The sequence below is a fragment of the Leucopleurus acutus genome (genome assembly GCF_964270905.1).
Source record: "Leucopleurus acutus genome assembly, chromosome: 3".
Lineage (NCBI taxonomy): Eukaryota > Metazoa > Chordata > Mammalia > Artiodactyla > Delphinidae > Leucopleurus > Leucopleurus acutus.
Window position 1 is genome coordinate 71506467 of NC_139145.1, and position 20065 is coordinate 71526531.

The window sequence follows — 20065 nt, forward strand, 5'->3', positions numbered from 1 at the left end:
ATTCGAGAAGCCAAAAATTAGGACACTACACCTAAATGGCTAGAATATGGTGATTTCTTCAACAAAAATCAAGACCAGGTAAGACAAGGAGTGGTGGACTAAGGGGATGAGTAGGATATGCTATTATCTTATTGTGATAGGTACCCTCTAGCCCTGCAATGGTACCAGCTGAAATCTGATGTCAAGTTCTCAGTCACTTATACCACCGTTACTCTGTAAAAATATAAATTGTTCCATTATAAATTCTTTCTTAAAGTTGTAACTTTTACATTACTGAACAAATTAAGCAGATATACATCAGAAGTTGGAAATGTGCTTAAAATTACAAATAAAAGCTAACCCCATACATGCCCTGGCTTGAGGGAAGAGAGTCGAAAACTGCTTCTGCACGTGGCACATACTTATATTACACTTACCGTACTGATCCTATCTATTTGTGGATATACTTAGCTACCTTGAGAGACAGAACTCTTTGAGGGCAATGGCCATGACTTATTATTCTTCTATCTTCTGTATAGACAACCTGTAGACAATGAGTGTTTTGGTAATTGTTAAATGAAAATCCCCCATACTCTCCCCCCAAAAACTCACTCTGCTTTTTTTATGTGATGTAAAATATCACGTCCTTTCCTACAAGAAAAAATAACTGTGACACTTCTGTAATCTCTAAAATTCACATTCCTAGATGTCCTCCCTATTACCTTGCCAATTTCTGAGGCTAGATGGGTCATGAAAGAAATTTTTGCTTACACTCAAGTCTCCATCTGCTAAGAAGCCACAAATCAGTAAGTTTTATATGCCATACAAGCACAACAAGGACAAACGTGGGCCAAGCAGCAAGTTAACATCTTGAACATAACTGATGTCATAGTTTTCTAGTTGTATTATTTTTCATTCATTAAAAATGATGCAGGTTAAAAAAAAAAATGATGCAGGTAGATTGGTTCAAAATGGTGGAATAGAAGGACGTGCTCCCACTACCTCTTGCAAGAGCACCAGAATCACAACTAACTGCTGAAAAATCATCGACAGGAAGACACTGGAACTCACAAAAAATGATACCCCACATCCAAAGACAAAGGAGACACCACAATGAGACAGTAGGAGGGGTGCAATCACAATAAAATCAAATCCCACAACTGCTGGGTGGGTGACTCACAAACTGGAGAACACTTATACCACAGAAGTCCACCCACTGGAGTGAAGGTTCTGAGCCCCATGTCAGGCTTCCCAACCTGGGGGTCCGGCAACAGGAGGAGGAATTCCTAGAGAATCAGACTTTGAAGGCTAGTGGGATTTGATTGCAGGACTTTGACAGGACTGGGGGAAACAGAGACTCCATTCTTGGAGGGCACACACAAAGTAGTGTGTGCATCGGGACCCAGGGGAAGGAGCAGTGACCCCAGGGGAGACTGAATCAGACCTACCTGCTAGTGTGGGAGGGTCTCCTGCAGAGGCGGGGGGGGGGGGTGGTGGTGGTGGTGGCCGTGTCTCACCATGAGGACAAGGACACTGGCAGTAGAAGTTCTGGGAAGTACTCCTTGGCGTGAGCCCTCCCAGAGTCTGCCACTAGCCCCACCAAAGAGCCCAAGGAGGCTCCAGTGTTGGGTCATCACAGGCCAAACAACCAACAGGGAGGGAACCCAGCCCCACCAATCAGCAGACAAGCAGATTAAAGTTTTTACTGAGCTCCGCCCACCAGAGCAAGAGCCAGCTCTACCCACCACCAGTCCCTCCCATCAGGAAACTTCCACAAGCCTCTTAGATAGCCTCATCCACCAGAGGGCAGACAGCAGAAGCAAGGAGAACTACAATCCTGCAGCCTGTAGAACAAAAACCATATTCACAAAAAGACAGACAAGGTGAAAAGGCAGAGGGCTATGTACCAGATGAAGGAACAAGATAAAACCCCAGAAAAACAACTAAATGAAGTGGAGATAGGCAACATTCCAGAAAATGAATTCAGAATAATGATAGTGAAGGAGATCCTTCAAGGAGAAGGACCTTGAAAAAAGAATGGAAGCAAAGATCGAGAAGATGCAAGAAATGTTTAACAAAGACCTAGAAGAATTAAAGAAGAAACAAACAGAGATGAACAATACAATAACTGAAATGAAAACGACACCAGAAGAAATCAATAGCAGAATAACTGAGGCAGAAGAATGGATAAGTGACCTGGAAGACAGAATGGTGGAATTCACTGCTGCAGAACAGAATGAAGAAAACAGAATGAAAAGAAATGAAGTCAGCCTAAGAGACCTCTGGGACAACATTAAACACAAAAACATTTGCATTATGGGGTCCCAGAAGGAGAAGAGAGAGAGAAAGGACCCAAGAAAATATTTGGAGATTATAGTTGAAAACTTCCCTAACCTGGGAAAGGAAATAGCCACCCAAGTCCAGGAGGCACAGAGTGTCCCATACAGGATAAACCCAAGGAGAAACACGCAGAGACACATAGTAATCAAGCTGGCAAAAATTAAAGACAAAGAAAAATTACTGAAAGCAGCAAGGGAAAAACGACAAATAACATACAAGGGAACTCCCATAAGGTTAACAGCTGATTTCTCAGCAGAAACTCTACAAGCCAGAAAGGAGTGGCATTACATATTTAAAGTGATGAAAGGGAAGAACCTACAACCAAGTTTACTCTACCCGACAAGGATCTCATTCAGATTTGATGGAGAAATCAAAAGCTTTACAGACAAGCAAAAGCTAAGAGAACTCAGCACCACCAAACCAGCTCTACAACAAATGCTAAAGGAACTTCTCTAAGTGGGAAACACAAGAGAAGAAAAGGACCTACAAAAACAAACCCAAAACAATTAAGAAAATAATAGGAACATACATATCAATAATTACCTTAAACATGAATGGATTAAATGCTCCAACCAAAAGACAGAGGCTTGCTGAATGGATACAAAAACAAGACCCATATATATGCTGTCCATAAGAGACCTAGGGACACATACAGACTGAAAGTGAGGGAATGGAAAAAGATATTCCATGCAAATGGAAATCAAAAGAAAGATATTCCATGAAAATGGAAATCAAAAGAAAGCTGGAGTAGCAATATTCGTATCAGATAAAATAGACTTTAAAATAAAGAATGTTACAAAGGACACTATATAATGATCAAGGGATCAATCCAAGAAGATATAACAATTATAAATATATATGCACCCAACGTAGGAACACCTCAATACATAAGGCAACTGCTAACAACTATAAAAGAAGAAATCGACAGAAACACAATTAATAGTGGGGGACTTTAACACCTCACTTACACCAATGGACAGATCATCCAAGCAGAAAATTAATAAGGAAACACAAGCTTTAAATGACACAATAAACCAGATAGATTTAATTGAGATTAATAGCACATTCCATCCAAAAACAAAAGATTACAATTTCTTCTCAAGTGTGCACGGAACATTCTCCAGGATAGATCACATCTTGGATCACGAATCAAACTTCAGTAAATTTAAGAAAATTGAAATCTTATCAAGCATCTTTTCTGACCACAATGCTATGACATTAGAAATCAATTACAGGGAAAAAAAAACATTAAAAAAAAAAACACATGGAGGCTAAACAATACGTTACTAAATAACCAAGAGATCACTGAAGAAATCAAAGAGGAAATCAAAAAATACCTAGAGACAAATGACAATGAAAATACGACGATCCAAAACGTATGGGATGCAGCAAAAGCAGTTCTAAGAAGGAAGTTTATAGCAATACAATCCTACCTCAAGAAACAACAAATATCTCAAATAAACAACCTAACCTCACACCTAAAGGAGCTAGAGAAAGAAGAACAAACAAAACCCCAAAGTTAGCAGAAGGAAAGAAATCATAAAGATCAGACCAGAAATAAATGAAATAGAAACAAAGAAAGCAATAGCAAAGATCAATAAAACTAAAAGCTGGTTCCTTGAGAAGATAAACAAATTGATAAGCCATTAGCCAGACTCATCAAGAAAAAGAGGGAGAGGACTCAAATCAATACAATTAGAAATGAAAAAGGAGAAGTTACAACAGACACTGCAGAAATACAAAGCATCCTAAGAGACTATTACAAGCAGTTCTATGCCAATAAAATGGACACCCTGGAAGAAATGGACAAATTCTTAGAAAGGTATAATCTTCCAAGACTGAACCAGGAAGAAATAGAAAATATGAACAGACCAATCACAAGTAATGAAATTGAAACAGTAATTAAAAATCTTTCAACAAACAAAAGTCCAGGACCAGATGGCTTCACAAGTGAATTCTACCAAATATTTAGAGAAAAGCTAACACCCACCCCTCTCAAACTCTTCCAAAAAATTACTGAGGAAGAAACACTCCCAAACTCATTCTATAAGGCCACCACCACCCTGATACCAAAACCAGACAAAGATACTACAAATAAAGAAAACTATAGACCAATGTCACTGACGAACATACATGCAAAAATCCTCAACAAATTACTAGCAAATAGAATCCAGCAGCACATTAGAAGTATCATACACCATGATCAAGTGGGATTTATCACAGTGATTCAAGGATTCTTCAAAATATGCAAATCGATCAATGTGATACACCATATTAACAAATTGAAGAATAAAAACCATATGATCATCTCAATAGATGCAGAAAAAGCTTTAGACAAAATTCAACACCGATTTATGATAAAAACTCTCCAGAAAGTGGGCATAGGGGGAACCTACCTCAACATAATAAAGGCCATATACGACAAACCCACAGCAAACATCATTCTCAATGGTGAAAAACTGAAACCATTTCCTCTAAGATCAGGAACAAGACAAGGATGTCCACTCTCACCAGTATTATTCAACATAGTTTTAGAAGTCCTAGCCACAGCAATCAGAGAAGAAAAAGAAATAAAAGGAATACAAATTGGAAAAGAAGTAAAGCTCACTGTTTGCAGATGACATGATACTACACATAGACAATCCTGAAGATGTCACCAGAAAACTACTAGAGCTAATCAATGAATTTGGTAAAGTTGCAGGATACAAACTTAATGCACAGAAATCTCTTGCATTCCTATTCACTAATGATGAAAAATCTGAAAGTGAAATTAAGGAAACACTCCCATTTACCATTGCAACATAAAGAATAAAATACCTAGGAAAAAACCTACCTAGGGAGACAAAAGACCTGTATGCAGAAAACGATAAGGCACTGATGAAAGAAATTATAGATGATACAAACAGATGGCAAGATATACCATGTTCTTGGATTGGAAGAATCAATATTGTCAAAATGACTATACTACCCAAAGCAATCTACAGATTCAATGCAATCCCTATCAAAATACCAATGGCAGTTTTCACAGAACTAGAACAAAAAATCGTAAAATTTGTATGGAGACACCCAAGACCTCGAAGAGCCAAAGCAGTCTTGAGGGGAAAAAATGGAGCTGGAAGAATCAGGCTCCCTGACTTCAGACTATACTACAAAGCTACAGTAATCAAGACAATGTGGTACTGGCACAAAAACAGTAATATAGATCAATGAAACAGGATAGAAAGCCCAGAGATCAACCCATGCACCTATGGTCAACTAATCTATGACAAAGGAAGCAAGGATATACAATGGAGGAAAGAGTCTCTTCAATAAGTGGTGCTGGGAAAACTGGACAGCTACATGTAAAAGAATGAAATTAGAACACTCCCTAACACCATACACAAAAATAAACTCAAACTGGATTAGAGACCTAAATGTAAGACCAGACACTATAAAACTCTTAGAGGAAAACATAGGAAGAACCCTCTTTGACATAAATCACAATAAGATCTTTTTTGATCCATCTCCTAGAGTAATGGAAATAAAAACAAAGATAAACAAATGGGACCTAATGAAACTTAAAAGCTTTTGCACAGCAAAGGAAACTACGATGAAAAGACAACCCTCAGAATGGGAGAAAATATTTGCAAACTAATCAACGGACAAATGATTAATCTCCAAAATATATAAACAGCTCATGGAGCTTAATATTAAAAAAACAAACAACCCAATCCAAAAATGGGCAGAAGACCTAAATAGACATTTCTCCAAAGAAGACATACAGATGGCCAAGAAGCACATGAAAAGATGCTCAACATCACTAATTATTAGAGAAATGTAAATCAAAATTACAATGAGGTATCACCTCACACCAGTTAGAATGGGCATCATCAGAAAATCTGTAAACAACAAATGCTGGAGAGGGTGTGGAGAAAAGGGAACACTCTTGCACTGTTCGTGGGAATGTAAATTGATACAGCCACTATGGAGAACAGTATGGAGGTTCCTTAAAAAACTAAAAGTAGAATTACCATATGACCCAGCAATCCCACTACTGGGCATATACCCAGAGAAAACCATAATTCAAAAAGACACATGCACCCCAATGTTCACTGCAGCACTATTTACAATAGCCAGGACATGGAAGCAACCTAAATGCCCACGGACGGACAAATGAATAAAGAAGATGTGGTACACGTATACAACGGAATATTACTCAGCCATAAAAAGGAACAAAATTGGGTCATTTGTAGAGATGTGGATGGAGCAAGAGACTGTCATACAGAGTAAAGTAAGTCAGAAAGAGAAAAACAACTATCATATATTAACACATATATGTGGAACCTAGAAAAATGGTATAGGTGAACTGGTTTGCAGGGCAGAAATTAAGACACAGATGTAGAGAACAAACATGGACACCAAGGGGGGAAAGTGGCGGGGTGGTGGTGGTGGTGTGATGAATTGGGAGATTGGAATTGCCATATATATACTAATATGTGTAAAATGGATAACTAATAAGAACCTGCTGCATAAAAAAATAAATAAAATAAAATTCAAAAATAAATATACTTACAAAAAAATAAATAAATAAAAGCCTGCCCTGCTGAACTCCAGAGTAGCTATGGGCTCACTTGGCCAATGAAAAGTGGGCAGAAGTGACACTAAGAACATAGTTTCCCATCTTTCTTTCCCTCTGTCTCAATGACAGGAAATGTTCCCAGGAGAGGCTACTCCATCAGCTTGGCTTCAGTATGGAGATATGGAACAGAGTGGCAGCTGAGCCTTTATAGGACATAGGAGTGAGAAATAAACCCTTATTATCATTTAAAAAAAAAAAAAGATGCAGGAGGGCTTCGCTGGTGGTGTAGTGGTTAAGAATCCGCCTGCCAACGCACGGGACACGGGTTCGAGCCCTGGTCCGAGAAGATCCCACATGCTGCGGAGCAACTAAGCCCGTGCACCACAACTACTAAGGCTGCACTCTAGAGCCCACGAGCCACAACTACTGAGCCCGCATGCCACAACTACTGAAGCCCACGCGCCTAGAGCCCATGCTCCACAAGAAGAGAAGCCACTGCAATGAGAAGCCCGCACACTGCAACGAAGAGTAGCCCCCGCTCGCCGCAACTAGAGAAAGCCCACACGGAGCAACGAAGTCCCAATGTAGTCAAAAATAAATGAATAAATTTGTTTTTAAAAAAATGATGCAGGAAGTCTTGAGCTAATTACCAGCACATGGTCAAAGTGCAGAAACCTGCAAAACTGACATCATAAAACATTCGCACATGAATAGAAAAATACACATTACCTAAGCACAGAGTAACATCTGCCAATGCTCCAGAACAAAGAGTAATTTAGACAGGAATCCAAAGTTATCAGAAAGTATCACTGAAGAGATTGGCATTTTTCTTTGACTATATTTCCTAACTGGATTTGTTCACTTACTGACCTGCCTATTCCTACCTCCAGATAAGGAGACATTCTCAAGTATGCACACTGCTGAGTGTAAGTCAGAAAACATACCGATTTACTGTAAATGTTCACGTGAGAACCTAAACTTTAATTGCAGCTAAGAAAAAAGTTTTATAAAGGGCTTCCCTGGTGGCGCAGTGGTTGAGAGTCCACCTGCCGATCCAGGGGACATGGGTTCGTGCCCCGGGCCGGGAAGATCCCACGTGCCACGGAGCGGCTGGGCCCATGAGCCATGGCCGCTGAGCCTGCGCGTCTGGAGCCTGTACTCCGCAACGGGAGAGGCCACAGCAGTGAGAGGTCCGCGTACCGCAAAAAAAAAAAAAAAAAGTTTTATAAAATGTAATTAACACTCTATTCTAATTAAGAATTTCCTTCCTTAATAAACAAAATTAGGGCTTCCCTGGTGGCGCAGTGGTTAAGAATCTGCCTGTCAATGCAGGGGACACGGGTTCAAGCCCTGGTCCGGGAAGATCCCACATGCCACGGAGCAATTAAGCTCGTGTGCCACAACTACTGAGCCTGCACTCTAGAATCCGCGAGCCACAACTACTGAAGTCCACGTGCCTAGCGCCCATGCTCCGCAACAAGAGAAGCCACTGCAATGAGAAGCCCGCATACCCCAATGAAGAGTAGCCCCCGCTCGCCACAAATAGAGAAAGCCCGCGCGCAGCAACGAAGACCCAACGCTGCCAAAAATAAATGATAATAAAATAAATATTTAAAAACTCTTATCTATAAATAAAAATAAATAAAATTAGCTTTCATTTCAAGTAAGCTTGACTGTCAGTCATAGCAAGCAACCAGGTCTAATCGAATATCTGACCATTAAAAAAAATAATCAACTGGAAAGGATACATTTACATTCCTGTTAACATTCTATAGCAGTGAGTCAAGAGTTAACACATAGCCTTAGTGATGTACTTCTCCAACAGAACCTGGTTCTAATTAACAATCTGAGACCTGTCCTTATAATCTCCTGAGGCCTATAGGACTAACCTAAATGCAACTCGTTACTTGCTACTTTCTGAATTACTCCTGACCACCTCTGACTACCAGCAATACCACTGTACTTCACTGCTTTAATCATCTTGGCTTTTCAACTTACCAACTCTTTGAACTTGACTTGTTTTCAGATCAGCATTTCAACCCTGGCTTCTGCACTGAACTACCTGGCTCTGGAACTCAGTGTCTGCTCACTTAGGACTCTGTACTACCCTTTCTGTTTGGAGGACTCAAGTATCCCACTCCCTCAGGGGTATCCTTTATTTGTCTAAGGGTACCCCATTCCAGACTACTCCCACCAATAAGGAAGTGGAGATTATAAAATGCAACCAGGACTTCCCTGGCGGTCCAGTAGGTAGGACTTCACACTCCCAATGCAGGGGGCCCAGGTTCAATCCCTGGTTGGGGAACTAGATCCCACATGCATGCCATAACTTAGAAGCCTGCATGCTGCAACTAAGAAGTCCACGTGCCACGACTAAAGATCCTGCATGCCGGAATGAAGATCCCATGTGCCGCAACTAAGACCCAGCACAGCCAAAATAAATAAATATTAAAAAAGAAAGAAAGAAAGAAAATACAACCAATTACAGAATTGCTGGAAAATGAATGAAGGTAAATGCATCATTGCTAGGTAGTAACTGTAGAGCATTTAAATAAAGTCATATCACATATATATGACACAGAAAATAACTTAAGACCTAGTAAGATATAATAACTACTTGAATCATATTGTAATTTTAACACTCGAAAAATTAGACTGACCACTTAAACAGGGAACAAAGAATTAGTGTGAAAAATTAAGAAGCAGAACTGGAGGGACAAACACATACTTAGGACATATTCTGAAACTCATTACAGAACAGTTTTTAAATTAAAAACTATTAATTAAAAATTACAGTTTTAATCAAGCATTGGCAAATTATTGCCTTTCTGTTAACATTTCACTGGTCAGTTTATACCATACAAGTCAGTATATATCACAGACGCTCAGCTGAATGAATTTTCTAGTTTGACTAGTAACACAGCCACAAAAGTCCCTGAACTCAGCTTCTCTAAATCACCTATTATGTACCCGTGAACAAAGAATCCATGTTCATTTTCAGTATGGGATCTATACACATGCTTGGGTTTGGATTCCTTCTTTTACAAGCGCCATTAATTTTCACTTTTTTCGCAAGTACTTTTGTCCTTGTTCATTGATTCTCATATACAGAAATATAAGAACAAAGTGTTACATAAAGCAATTGAAAATGAGACCTAAATTATTAGATGGTCTCTTAGAGATAGAATAATTGCATATCTAGAAAAAGGTATACAAAATTAGTTTTTGGATATTAAATGGCATTTCCATGAAACCCACCAAAGATTATTACACTGCATATATACAAGAATAGATAAGGGCAAGAATTTGTGTTCACCAAATGCTTGCTAAATGCATAAAATCTGTTGGAGATGTGTATTCTTACGGAAAAATTCACCCAAACTATAATATTGATAGACTTAAGAATACAGCCTTTTAAAAGCTACACATCTGAAAAAAAGACAAGAAACATTCATGTTTCTCAAGATAAAAAATAGAAATTCAAACATCTGGATTTTTTAAATGACTGCCTTCACATGTCAGATAAAACAACAGCTTACGGAAACCAAAACTGACTCTGAGGTCAGTTTTAAGTCCCATTCATAATATTCTATAGCAAAATACTAGGCAACTCTCTGGTTGCTTAGATCACTTCTTAGCAATTTTGAGAAGCTACTATAGATTGTCAGGTTCACCTTATGTAAGAGTAGCTGGGCTTCCCTGGTGGCGCAGTGGTTGAGAGTTCACCTGCCGATGCAGGGGACACGGGTTTGTGCCCCGGTCCGGGAAGATCCCATGTGCCGCGGAGCGGCTGGGCCCGTGCGCCATGGCCGCTGAGCCTGAGCATCCAGAGCCTGTGCTCTGCAACCGGAGAGGCCACAACAGTGAGAGGCCCGCGTAACACAAAAAAAAAAAAAAAAAAAAAATCAGGCAATCCCTAATTGCAATCAGATTAAAATTAGGAAAAGTATTAAATAAGACCAACACTGGACCACAGAACCATTTCTCTGAACAAAAGAAATCCACTGACATAATAGACACAGGAGTGGGGAGTGGACACATACAGTTTAAGTCCTAACAAAAAATGACTTATTGGGGGAAAAAAACAACCAACAATCACAACTTCGTTATATACGCCAGGCCACTGATCTGGGTGTGTGGAAATCAGCAACGAACAAAATATACCATCCCGGGGCTACCCTCGTGGCGCAGTGGTTGAGAGTCCGCCTGCCGATACAGGGGACACAGGTTTGTGCCACGGTCCAGGAAGTTCCCACGTGCCACGAAGCAGCTAGGCCCGTGGGCCATGGCCGCTGAGCCTGCACGTCCGGAGCCTGTGCTCCACAATGGGAGAGGCCACAACAGTGGGAGGCCCACGTATGGCAAAAAAAAAAAAATATATATATATATATATACCATCTGATCTTATGGAAGGTACCCTATACTGGGGAGAAGCAAACAATAAACAAATACCTATACAGTCGGGGTAATCAGTATTTTGAAGAAAAATAAATCAGAATAAAGAGTTACAGAGGGACTTCCCTGGTGGCGCAGCAGTTAAGAATCCACCTGCCAATGCAGGAGACACGGGTTCAACCCCTGGTCCACAGAGATCCCACAGGCTGTGGAGCAACTAAGCCCGTGCGCCACAACTATCGAGCCTGCACTCTAGAGCCCGCAAGCTACAACTACTGAGCCCGCGTGCTACAACTACTGAAGCCCACACACCTAGAGCTCGTGCTCTGCAACAGAAGCCCACACACCGCAACGAAGAGTAGCCCCGCTTGCCGCAACTAGAGAAAGCCCACGCACAGCAACGAAGACCCAACACAGCCAAAAATAAATAAATAAATAAATAAAATTTATTTTTAAAAAAGAGAGAGAGAAGAGGGGAGGGTGATCATTTTATATAGTGTGGTCAGAAAGAGACTGATTTTATGCCAATAGCCATTTTTCACATCAGAAAATCACTTTTCAAACCCAGATTTTATCCAACAATACAGTTACTAGTATCATTAGTTATTTCACTGCTCCTCTATGGGTTATATGCAACCCAATCTTATAGGAAAATAGTCTCCTAAAAAAATGGTTATTACTAAGTCAATAATTATTTTGGGGGAGCCTAGAGAGTGCTAGGAAATGTGCTGATACAAGAAGCAAAATCAGACACTAGCCCTGTCCACAGAGAGATTCCACTCTAATAAGGGAATCAGTCAATCACACAAAATTGTCTTAACAAATCAAACTTGTCAGCAACTTTCTTGTCTAAGACAAAAAAGTACACAGTGCTGCAAGAACACCTGATGTAACTTCTGGGTAAAAATGGCACATTAGACATTACTCCACTATTACCCCTTACAGAAACACAACTAAACAACTGAGGAACAAATTCACAATGAAAACAACTGAGAGGAAAGAACAAAATTTTAGAAGCTGAAATTAGATGAGTGAAAACGAGCTTAGTCCACCCAAGAGTGCTGAATCCCAAAGCCAGACACAGGGCTATGTGAGAAGTAACCTAATTTATACTGCAGATACTGCTGATAGCAAGAGATACCCTGGTACTCTGAAGTAGGACTAGATGAAAATCTATCTAAGAAGCAAAGCAGATCGCACTCCATGCTCCTGGGCCAATGGCCCCTCATTCACCAGGATAAAAGAGGAAAGGTTTACTCTCTAAGGAATAAAAAAGAATCTCAGACCTGGTGTCACCTGGTACAGCCAAAGGCAGCACTACCATACTGAAAAGGCAGGAGAATTCCAGTGGACTTTTACAGATGCTGATGTTGCCTCTCAATCTCCCTCAGCTTAAAGTACGCTGTGCAGCCAAAGCCCAAGAGAGAAGACCTGAAGACACTGATACTGGGTGTTCCCAGTGAAATGATTCCACTGTTACACAATGAAGCTTAGTCAAGAAGCCCCACTCATGCGTAAAGCTTCCCATCAGATTTTTAGAGCCCTACTTCTGAATACAGAGGACATACAATAGTCATCAGACCTCAGAGAAAAATTCTGTGAATTGACTCACCCAATGGCCATACCACCCTCCCAGTTGTGCTTTCTTAAACTAGAACACTAAAACCTACATTTGCCAGAATCTCTTGCAGCTAGGCTTCTGGATGCAAATTAGGTACTCTAATACATCCATAAGCAATGAAAGAAGGAAGTATCACGGGGCCACCGTCCTGGTCTTTGTGGCAATTTTGCTGTTGACAAGCAGGGTCATTAAAACCTGAAATTCTGGGCTTCCCTGGTGGCGCAGTGGCTGAGAGTCTGCCTGTCAATGCAGGGGACACGGGTTCATGCCCCGGTCCGGGAGGATCCCACATGCGGAGCGGCTGCTGGGCCCGTGGGCCATGGCCACTGAGCCTGCGCATCCGGAGCCTGCACGTCCGAAGCCTGTGCCCCGCAACGGGAGAGGCCACAACAGTGAGAGGCCCATGTACCGCAAAGGGGGAAAAAAAAAAAAACCTGAAATTCTTTTGTCCTATATCAATACCACACACATTACTGTAGTAAACTTTGAAACCAAGAACTGACTCCTCCAATTTTTGAGATTGTTTTGGCTATTCTGGATACCATGCATTTCCATTTAAATTTTAGGCTCAGCTTCTCAATTTACAAACGAGGCAGCTGTGATTCTGATAGAAACTGCACTGAATCTGTAGGTCAATTTGGGGAGAACTGCCATCTTAACAATATTAAGGTGTCTAGACATGGCTGTGGGCTCAGGAAGTCTTAGGGCAGCCTGTCTGCTGATGGGTGGGGCTGTGTTCCCACCTGGTTGGCGGCTTGGCCTGTGGCATCCCAGCACTGGAGCCTACAGACTGTTGGGTGGGGCCAGGTCTCAGTCTGGTTACCTGGACAAGATGTCCACCTCGAGGAGAGTTCATGCAGATGGATACTCCCCAAAATGTCTGCCACCAGCTTTCATGGTCCCAGAAGAACCACAGCCAACGCCCACCTCCCCAGGAGACCCTCCAAGACCAGCAGCCCCAGATCCAAGATGTCCAGTCCCCTGAAGCAGGTTCTGGCTGTGATGGTCACCACCTTCCACAAGTACTCCAACCAAGAGGGCAATAAGTTCAAGCTGACTAAGGGGGAGATGAAGGAATTCTGCACAGGGAGCTGCCCAACTTTGTGGCAGAGAAGGTGGATGAGGAGGGCCTGAAGAAGCTGATGGGTGATCTGGACGAGGACAGCAACCAGTAGGTGGACTTCCAGGAGTACACTGTTTTTCTACCCCTCATCACTACCGTGTGCAATGACTTCTTCCAGGGCTCCCCAGAGCAGCGCTGATGCAGAACTCTTGGCTCCCTGCCATGGGTCTCTTGGGCCCAGGAGGACTCTGTCTTTTTTAGTTTTATATTCAGTAGATGTTTTTGCTTCTTGACACCGCCCCCGCCAAAAATACATATATATATGCCAATATTAAGTCTTCTAATCCATCCATATAGGATGTCTTTCCACTTATTTAGGTCTTCTTTAATTTCTTTCAACAATGTTTTGTGATTCTCAGTATACAAGTCTTGTACTTCTTCTGTTCAATTTATTCCTAAGTACTTCATCTCTTTGATGCTACGGAAAATGAAGTTTTCTTAATTTCATTTTTGAAAGTGTTCACTGCTAGTTTACAGAAATACAGCTGAGTTTTGTACATTGCTTTCATACCCTGAAATCTTGCTGAGCTTGTTTATTAGCTTTCAAGAGTTTTTAGTTTTTGTTTTTTACAGATTCCTTAGGATTTTCTTAGAATCATTTCATCTGCAAATAGAGACACCGGTTACCCTTGAACATCAAAGGTTTTAACTACAAGGGTCCACTTATGTGAAGATTTTTTTCAATACTAAAAACTATATTACTACATGATCTGCAGTTGTTTGGCTACAGAGGGTTGACTATAAGTTATACATGGATTTTTGCCTTGCAGAAGTCGCCCCCCCCAACCCCCATGCTGTTCAAGCGTCAACTGTGTAGCTGTTTTACTACTTCTTTTCTGATCTGAATGCCTGATTTCTTTTTCTTCCTTAACTGCCCTGGCTAGAACCTCCAATACAATGTTGTATATAAGTGGTAAGAGTGGGCAACCCTGTCTTATTCCTGACCTTAGGGAGAAAGCAGTCAGTCCTTACCATTAAATATGATGTTAGCTACAGGTTTTTCACAGATACCTTTTACCAAGTTAAGAAGTTCCCTTTTATCCCTCATTTGAATATTTTTATCATGAAAGACTGGTACAATTTGTCAAATGCTTTTTCTTCCTCTATTGGGATGATCATATGGTTTTGGTCCTTCGTTCTATTAATAAGGTATATTACACTGTTTACTTTCACAGACTGAACCAACCTTGCATTCCCAGGATAAATCCCACTTGGTGATGGTGTATAATCCTTTTACATGTTGGTGGGTTTCGTTTGCCAGTATTTTTGCACCTATATTCATAAGGGATATTGGTCTGTAAAGTTTTTCTGAAATAATGTCCATTCTAAGTCCATTCTCCAGTTTGCTTGGTGTCTTGAGGCAGTTATTCTTACAGCAACAGCAGTGACAGCTTCCTGGTCCTGAAGTATAGCTATACACTGTTTTTCAATTCAGTGGTTTCAGTGGTCACCTCAAACATAAAAGCTCCCAAAGAAGATCAGTTCTACAGTGTTTGAGGTATTGTTACTGCTTCTCTGACCCTTCTAATAATTTTTTATAAGCATCTACTTTCCATACTGTTTTCCTTTCTGATTAAGATATCTATTGGTTTCCTGACAGATACAAAGACCTAAACAATTAGAAAAAGAAATTAACTTGGAACAATCAGGAACTATGAAGGAAAACGGAGACTTCTGAAAAGAGCAACCATTGCATCCATGAAACTGAAATGAGATCAGTATGCTCTAAAGAACCATTGAGAATAAAAAGAAGCTACTGGAAATTTTGAATATGACAGCAAAAATTGGAAGATAAAATTGAGAACATCTAGCAGAGAAAAAGAGATTTTTTAAGATAAGAAAACTAAAGGATCAATTTAAGAGGTCCAACATTTGAATAACAGGAGTCTCCAAAAGTAATAAGAGGAAGAAATCATCAATAAAATAACTTAAGAATGTTTCCAAGAACTGAAGACATGAATTTCCAGACTGAAGAATTCTCACCAAATGACCAGCACAGTGGATGAAAAAAGATCCACACCAAGGAACATCCTTGTGAAATTTAAGAATTAGACCACAAAGATGATACAAGCTTTTTAACTTTTCACTCATTAGTACTTCTTAGCAACAACAAAAGCTAGAAAACTGTAGAGCATGCCTTCAAAATCCTGAGGAAATATTCTTTACAACTTAGAATTCTATACCAAAACTATCAATGCTTATGAAATGCAACTAGACTAGAAAAGAGCACAGACTCCAAATGCTACTTCTTTAATAAGATAAAACTGGGACTTCCCTCGTGGTCCCGTGGTTAAGAATCCACCTTCCAAAGCAGGGGACGCAGGTTTGATTCCTGGTCGGGGAGCTAAGATCCCACATGCCGCAGGGCACCTAAGCCCACACTCCACAACTACTAAGCCCGTGTGCTCTGGAGCCTGTGCGCCACAACTAGACAGCCCACGTGCTACAACTAGAGAGCCCGCGTGCTGCAACTACTGAGCTCACGTGCCACAGCTAGAGAGAAGCCCACGCACCACAATGAAAAACCCCACATGCCACAATGAAGATCCCGCGTGCCACAACTAAGACCCAACGCAACCCAATAATAAATAAATATTTTCTTTTAAATAAGATAAAACTAATAGAAAGCCTCCTGATTCTGAATGACTTGGTGTTTTAACAACTGGTATCATCTTTCTTTATAGTTAGACAAAACTAAGTAAGTAGGAAAAATACTATTTTCACAGGCAATCAAAAGGTGGTATAGGGAAGGGAAACTAAGTATAGTACACTGTTGAATTCTGCTGGGGGTTATGTTCATAGAGTATAGGTATTTTTGCTATAACACAATATATGTGTTCCTGAAAACTCTTACAGTCTGCACATATTAAAATTAACAAAGAATGGGAAAAATAAGGTTGGAACAAACCACTAAAAACCTATGCAACCTTGTAACCAGAGCACTAGCAGTAACATAATTAGTACCCCAGGGACTTCCCTGGTGGTTCAGTGATTAGGAATCCACCTGCCAGTGCAGGGGACACGTGTTTGAGCCCTGGTCCGGGAAGATCCCACATGCCGTAGAACAACTGAGCCCGTGTGCCACACTATTGAGCCTACGCTCTAGAGCTCACGAGCCAGAACTACTGAGGCTGCATGCCACAACTACTGAAGCCCGACCGCCTAGAGCCCATGCTCCGCAAGAGAAGCCACCAGTGAGAAGCCCATGCACCACAACGAAGAGTAGCCCCCACTCACCGTAACTAGAGAAAGCCCACGTGCAGCAACAAAGACCCAACGCAGCCAAAAACAAATTTTAAAAATAAAAATAAATTTTAAAAAATAATAATGATGATAATTAGTACTCCAGGAGATGACTTGGACAATGCAAGCAGTCAGTTTAGTGTGTCTAGAGCTGCCTCAAGAGATGCTCAGAGATGCACAACAACATCAGAGTGGCCATGCTGGCTTGCAGAAACTGAGACATTAGAGATAGAAATAGACTCTGAACACAACCCCGGCTACAAGAACAAAGGTGGTGCACACCTCTCTGGGGGAGGGAATCCTGGGTGCAGGCATTCCTTTAACTTTCTTAAAATAGAGTTGAAATCAGAGCTTTCTTTCCCTCTGAACTCTACTTTTGATATTCTGACTCTCCTTTACTAGGAAAAGTCATATATAAGTCAATACAACCTCTAATTACAATATCATTTCTCTATTTACCAGTCACATATGAGCGAATTGGTGCTACAGATGCATTTGCAGCAGAACACAGTGAAATAATACTTTATATACCAAAACTGATCTAAACTAATCTCAACTAAAATGTAATGTATGACTATTGGGAGGATAAGAGGAAGAAAAATTTGTTATGAAGAACAAAATGCAAAAGTCAATTCCTCATCTTCCATGGCACAAAGTCAATAATGCCATTTAGATATCAAGATAAATATCAAAGGAGCAGTTAAAATAGTTGAAGTTAATTTTTTCATAAGAAGTCTTGGAGATCTCTGAATCCTTAAATTATGTTCACACATACGCATTTGTTGGATAGTCACAGGTTTGGGGGGTTTTTTTGTAAAAGCTCACATTTACAAAACCGGATAGGGAAGATTTCCCTAAGAAATGAATTAGAGATCTGAGGTTTAAGGAGGAGTTAACCCAATGATGACAGAAGTCCAGACAAAGGAAACTGCATATGCAAAGGCCCTATTAAGAGACAGCATGGTAAACAGGACTGAATAAAAAATTTCATGGTTGGAGAGGAGAGAGCAAGACCAAGTATGGTGTGAGTTGAAGCCACAGTCATTCAGGAGCCAGCTCATGAAGAGAAGAACTTTTAGGTATGTCCAAGTTTGTCTAGGGTAATTTCCATTGATGCCAGTGTCCCAGCATAATTATCAATAGCTCCCTCTCTCACACCAAGAAGGAAGTAACCCTGTTTGAATGCTAAATTATACGGCCATCCTAGTATTAGGTAATACTGAGGATTTTACTCTTCATCCTAGAAGCTACTATCCTGGAAGCCACTTAAAGTGTTTTAAGCAAAGGCAGTGAAGCAATCATTTTTTTAGTGCAGAATGTTAGAGGGATAAGTGTTCTGGTACCCTATCCAATGTTTTGTTATATAAACATTGAGTAAGAACCTACTTTAAATCGACCTTTAAGAATGTCTTCTTCCTTTCACATCAAATACTCTTTATGACCTAAACTCATGACCTTTATTCCCATTTCTTCCTTAATTATGGTCAGTGGCTTTGACCCTACTGCTCTTCTCTACCATTAGATGCTCCTCACAGTCAACAATAAGTTCCCACGAACCAAAGTCAATGGATACTTTCTAGGCCTTATCACACCAAAACTGTACTACCATTCCTTTGTAAATCTCCTTGCCTTTCAGGACAACACCTCTACTAATGTTTTCCATTTAGAAGCCAACCCTACTTATCTCTCAACACTCAGATTTCACTGCCTCCCCAATTCCTCTGGGATGTCTCTCAAAACTTTACAAAGCTCCTACTCTGCTTTATGTGGTATGGAGAAAGGGGTAGTCCCTTTCTCCATAGCAAGATGTGGATACTGCTATCACAGCATTTGTTACATTGTACTAGCATATTGCAGTTACAGTATCACAATACTGTAGTGCATTTTATGTCTTCCTCACTACATTGTAAGCAACTTGTTAACAGGCACTAAGTGTCCCATCTCCCTGTTACCAGCATCTGATTCAAGGCCTGGCATGTAGTACTTGTAATAGGGAAGAACCTGACTCCATATTGATCTGTTTCTTCTACTTTAACCTTTGTATTCTATTGCTTTTGCTATAAGTTAATCATTAAATGGATGTTGCCTACAGCTTAAAGTATACATAATGAGCATCTCCAGGAACCCTGTCTCCCAGTTAAGCTAAAATACCTTCGTTTAGTTCACTAGGAATACCCTAACCAGGCCCACCTGGGAATGGATGCAGGTAAGAAGAAATGAACATATCCCCTCCCGTTCTGGCCTGAACCAGGAAATATTAGCAACAACGTATCACCTTTTTTACTTTACCCCTCACCTCCCCTTCTTTGTTCTGAAAGAAACTAGCACCCAAACCCAGGCAAGATGGTTCTTTGGGAAACTAGTCCACCATCTTCTTGGTGTGCTAGCCTTCCAAATAAAGTCCCTATTCTTTGCCCCAACAACTCGTTTCTCAATTTACTGGCCTTCTGTGTGGGGAGCAGTACAAGCCTGCACTTCGTAACAGTACCTGTTCCACAAATGTGTGCTGAATAAAAAATGAAAACAATATTTCTGCCATGAGTATTCAAGACTTATTTAGAGATTTTAGTTTATTTTAAAGTTATTATTAAGGCACGGAGTAAAGTAGGAAGTTCTTCAACAAGGAAGAAAAGACAAAAGAGGTCTCTTTCAGTAATTCATTTTTAGCCTTTCCTTATTAGCAAATGAAGCCCTCAGTATTTCAAGCAGCTGCCTCAGTTACTGCACCCTCCTGACAAATCCAAGATTATCTCAAATATCACTGTGAAAAACTCACATCTAGTACCATTTCCAAAAGTAGCACCCA

General features: G+C 40.5%; 2 protein-coding genes across 3 annotated transcripts in view; one reads left to right on the top strand and one right to left on the bottom strand.

Annotated features, from left to right (window-relative positions):
• LMNB1 (lamin B1) overlaps window positions 1-20065 on the bottom strand; it is a 67791-nt gene that overhangs the window by 37336 nt on the left and 10390 nt on the right. The window contains exon 1 of one of the 2 annotated variants that reach the window (XM_082836039.1): window positions 1428-1456. The exons of the other annotated variant lie outside the window; for it this stretch is intronic. The gene's annotated coding sequence lies outside the window, so the exon portion shown is untranslated. Of the gene's footprint in view, window positions 1-1427; window positions 1457-20065 lie in introns of those variants that run through there. 2 annotated transcript variants of the gene reach the window in all.
• Window positions 13863-14155, top strand: LOC309959904 (protein S100-A2-like; the record flags this gene model as incomplete). The annotated part of the gene is given in 3 exon segments (XM_082836456.1): window positions 13863-13968; window positions 13971-14065; window positions 14069-14155. Coding segments are annotated over 3 exon segments (288 nt in total).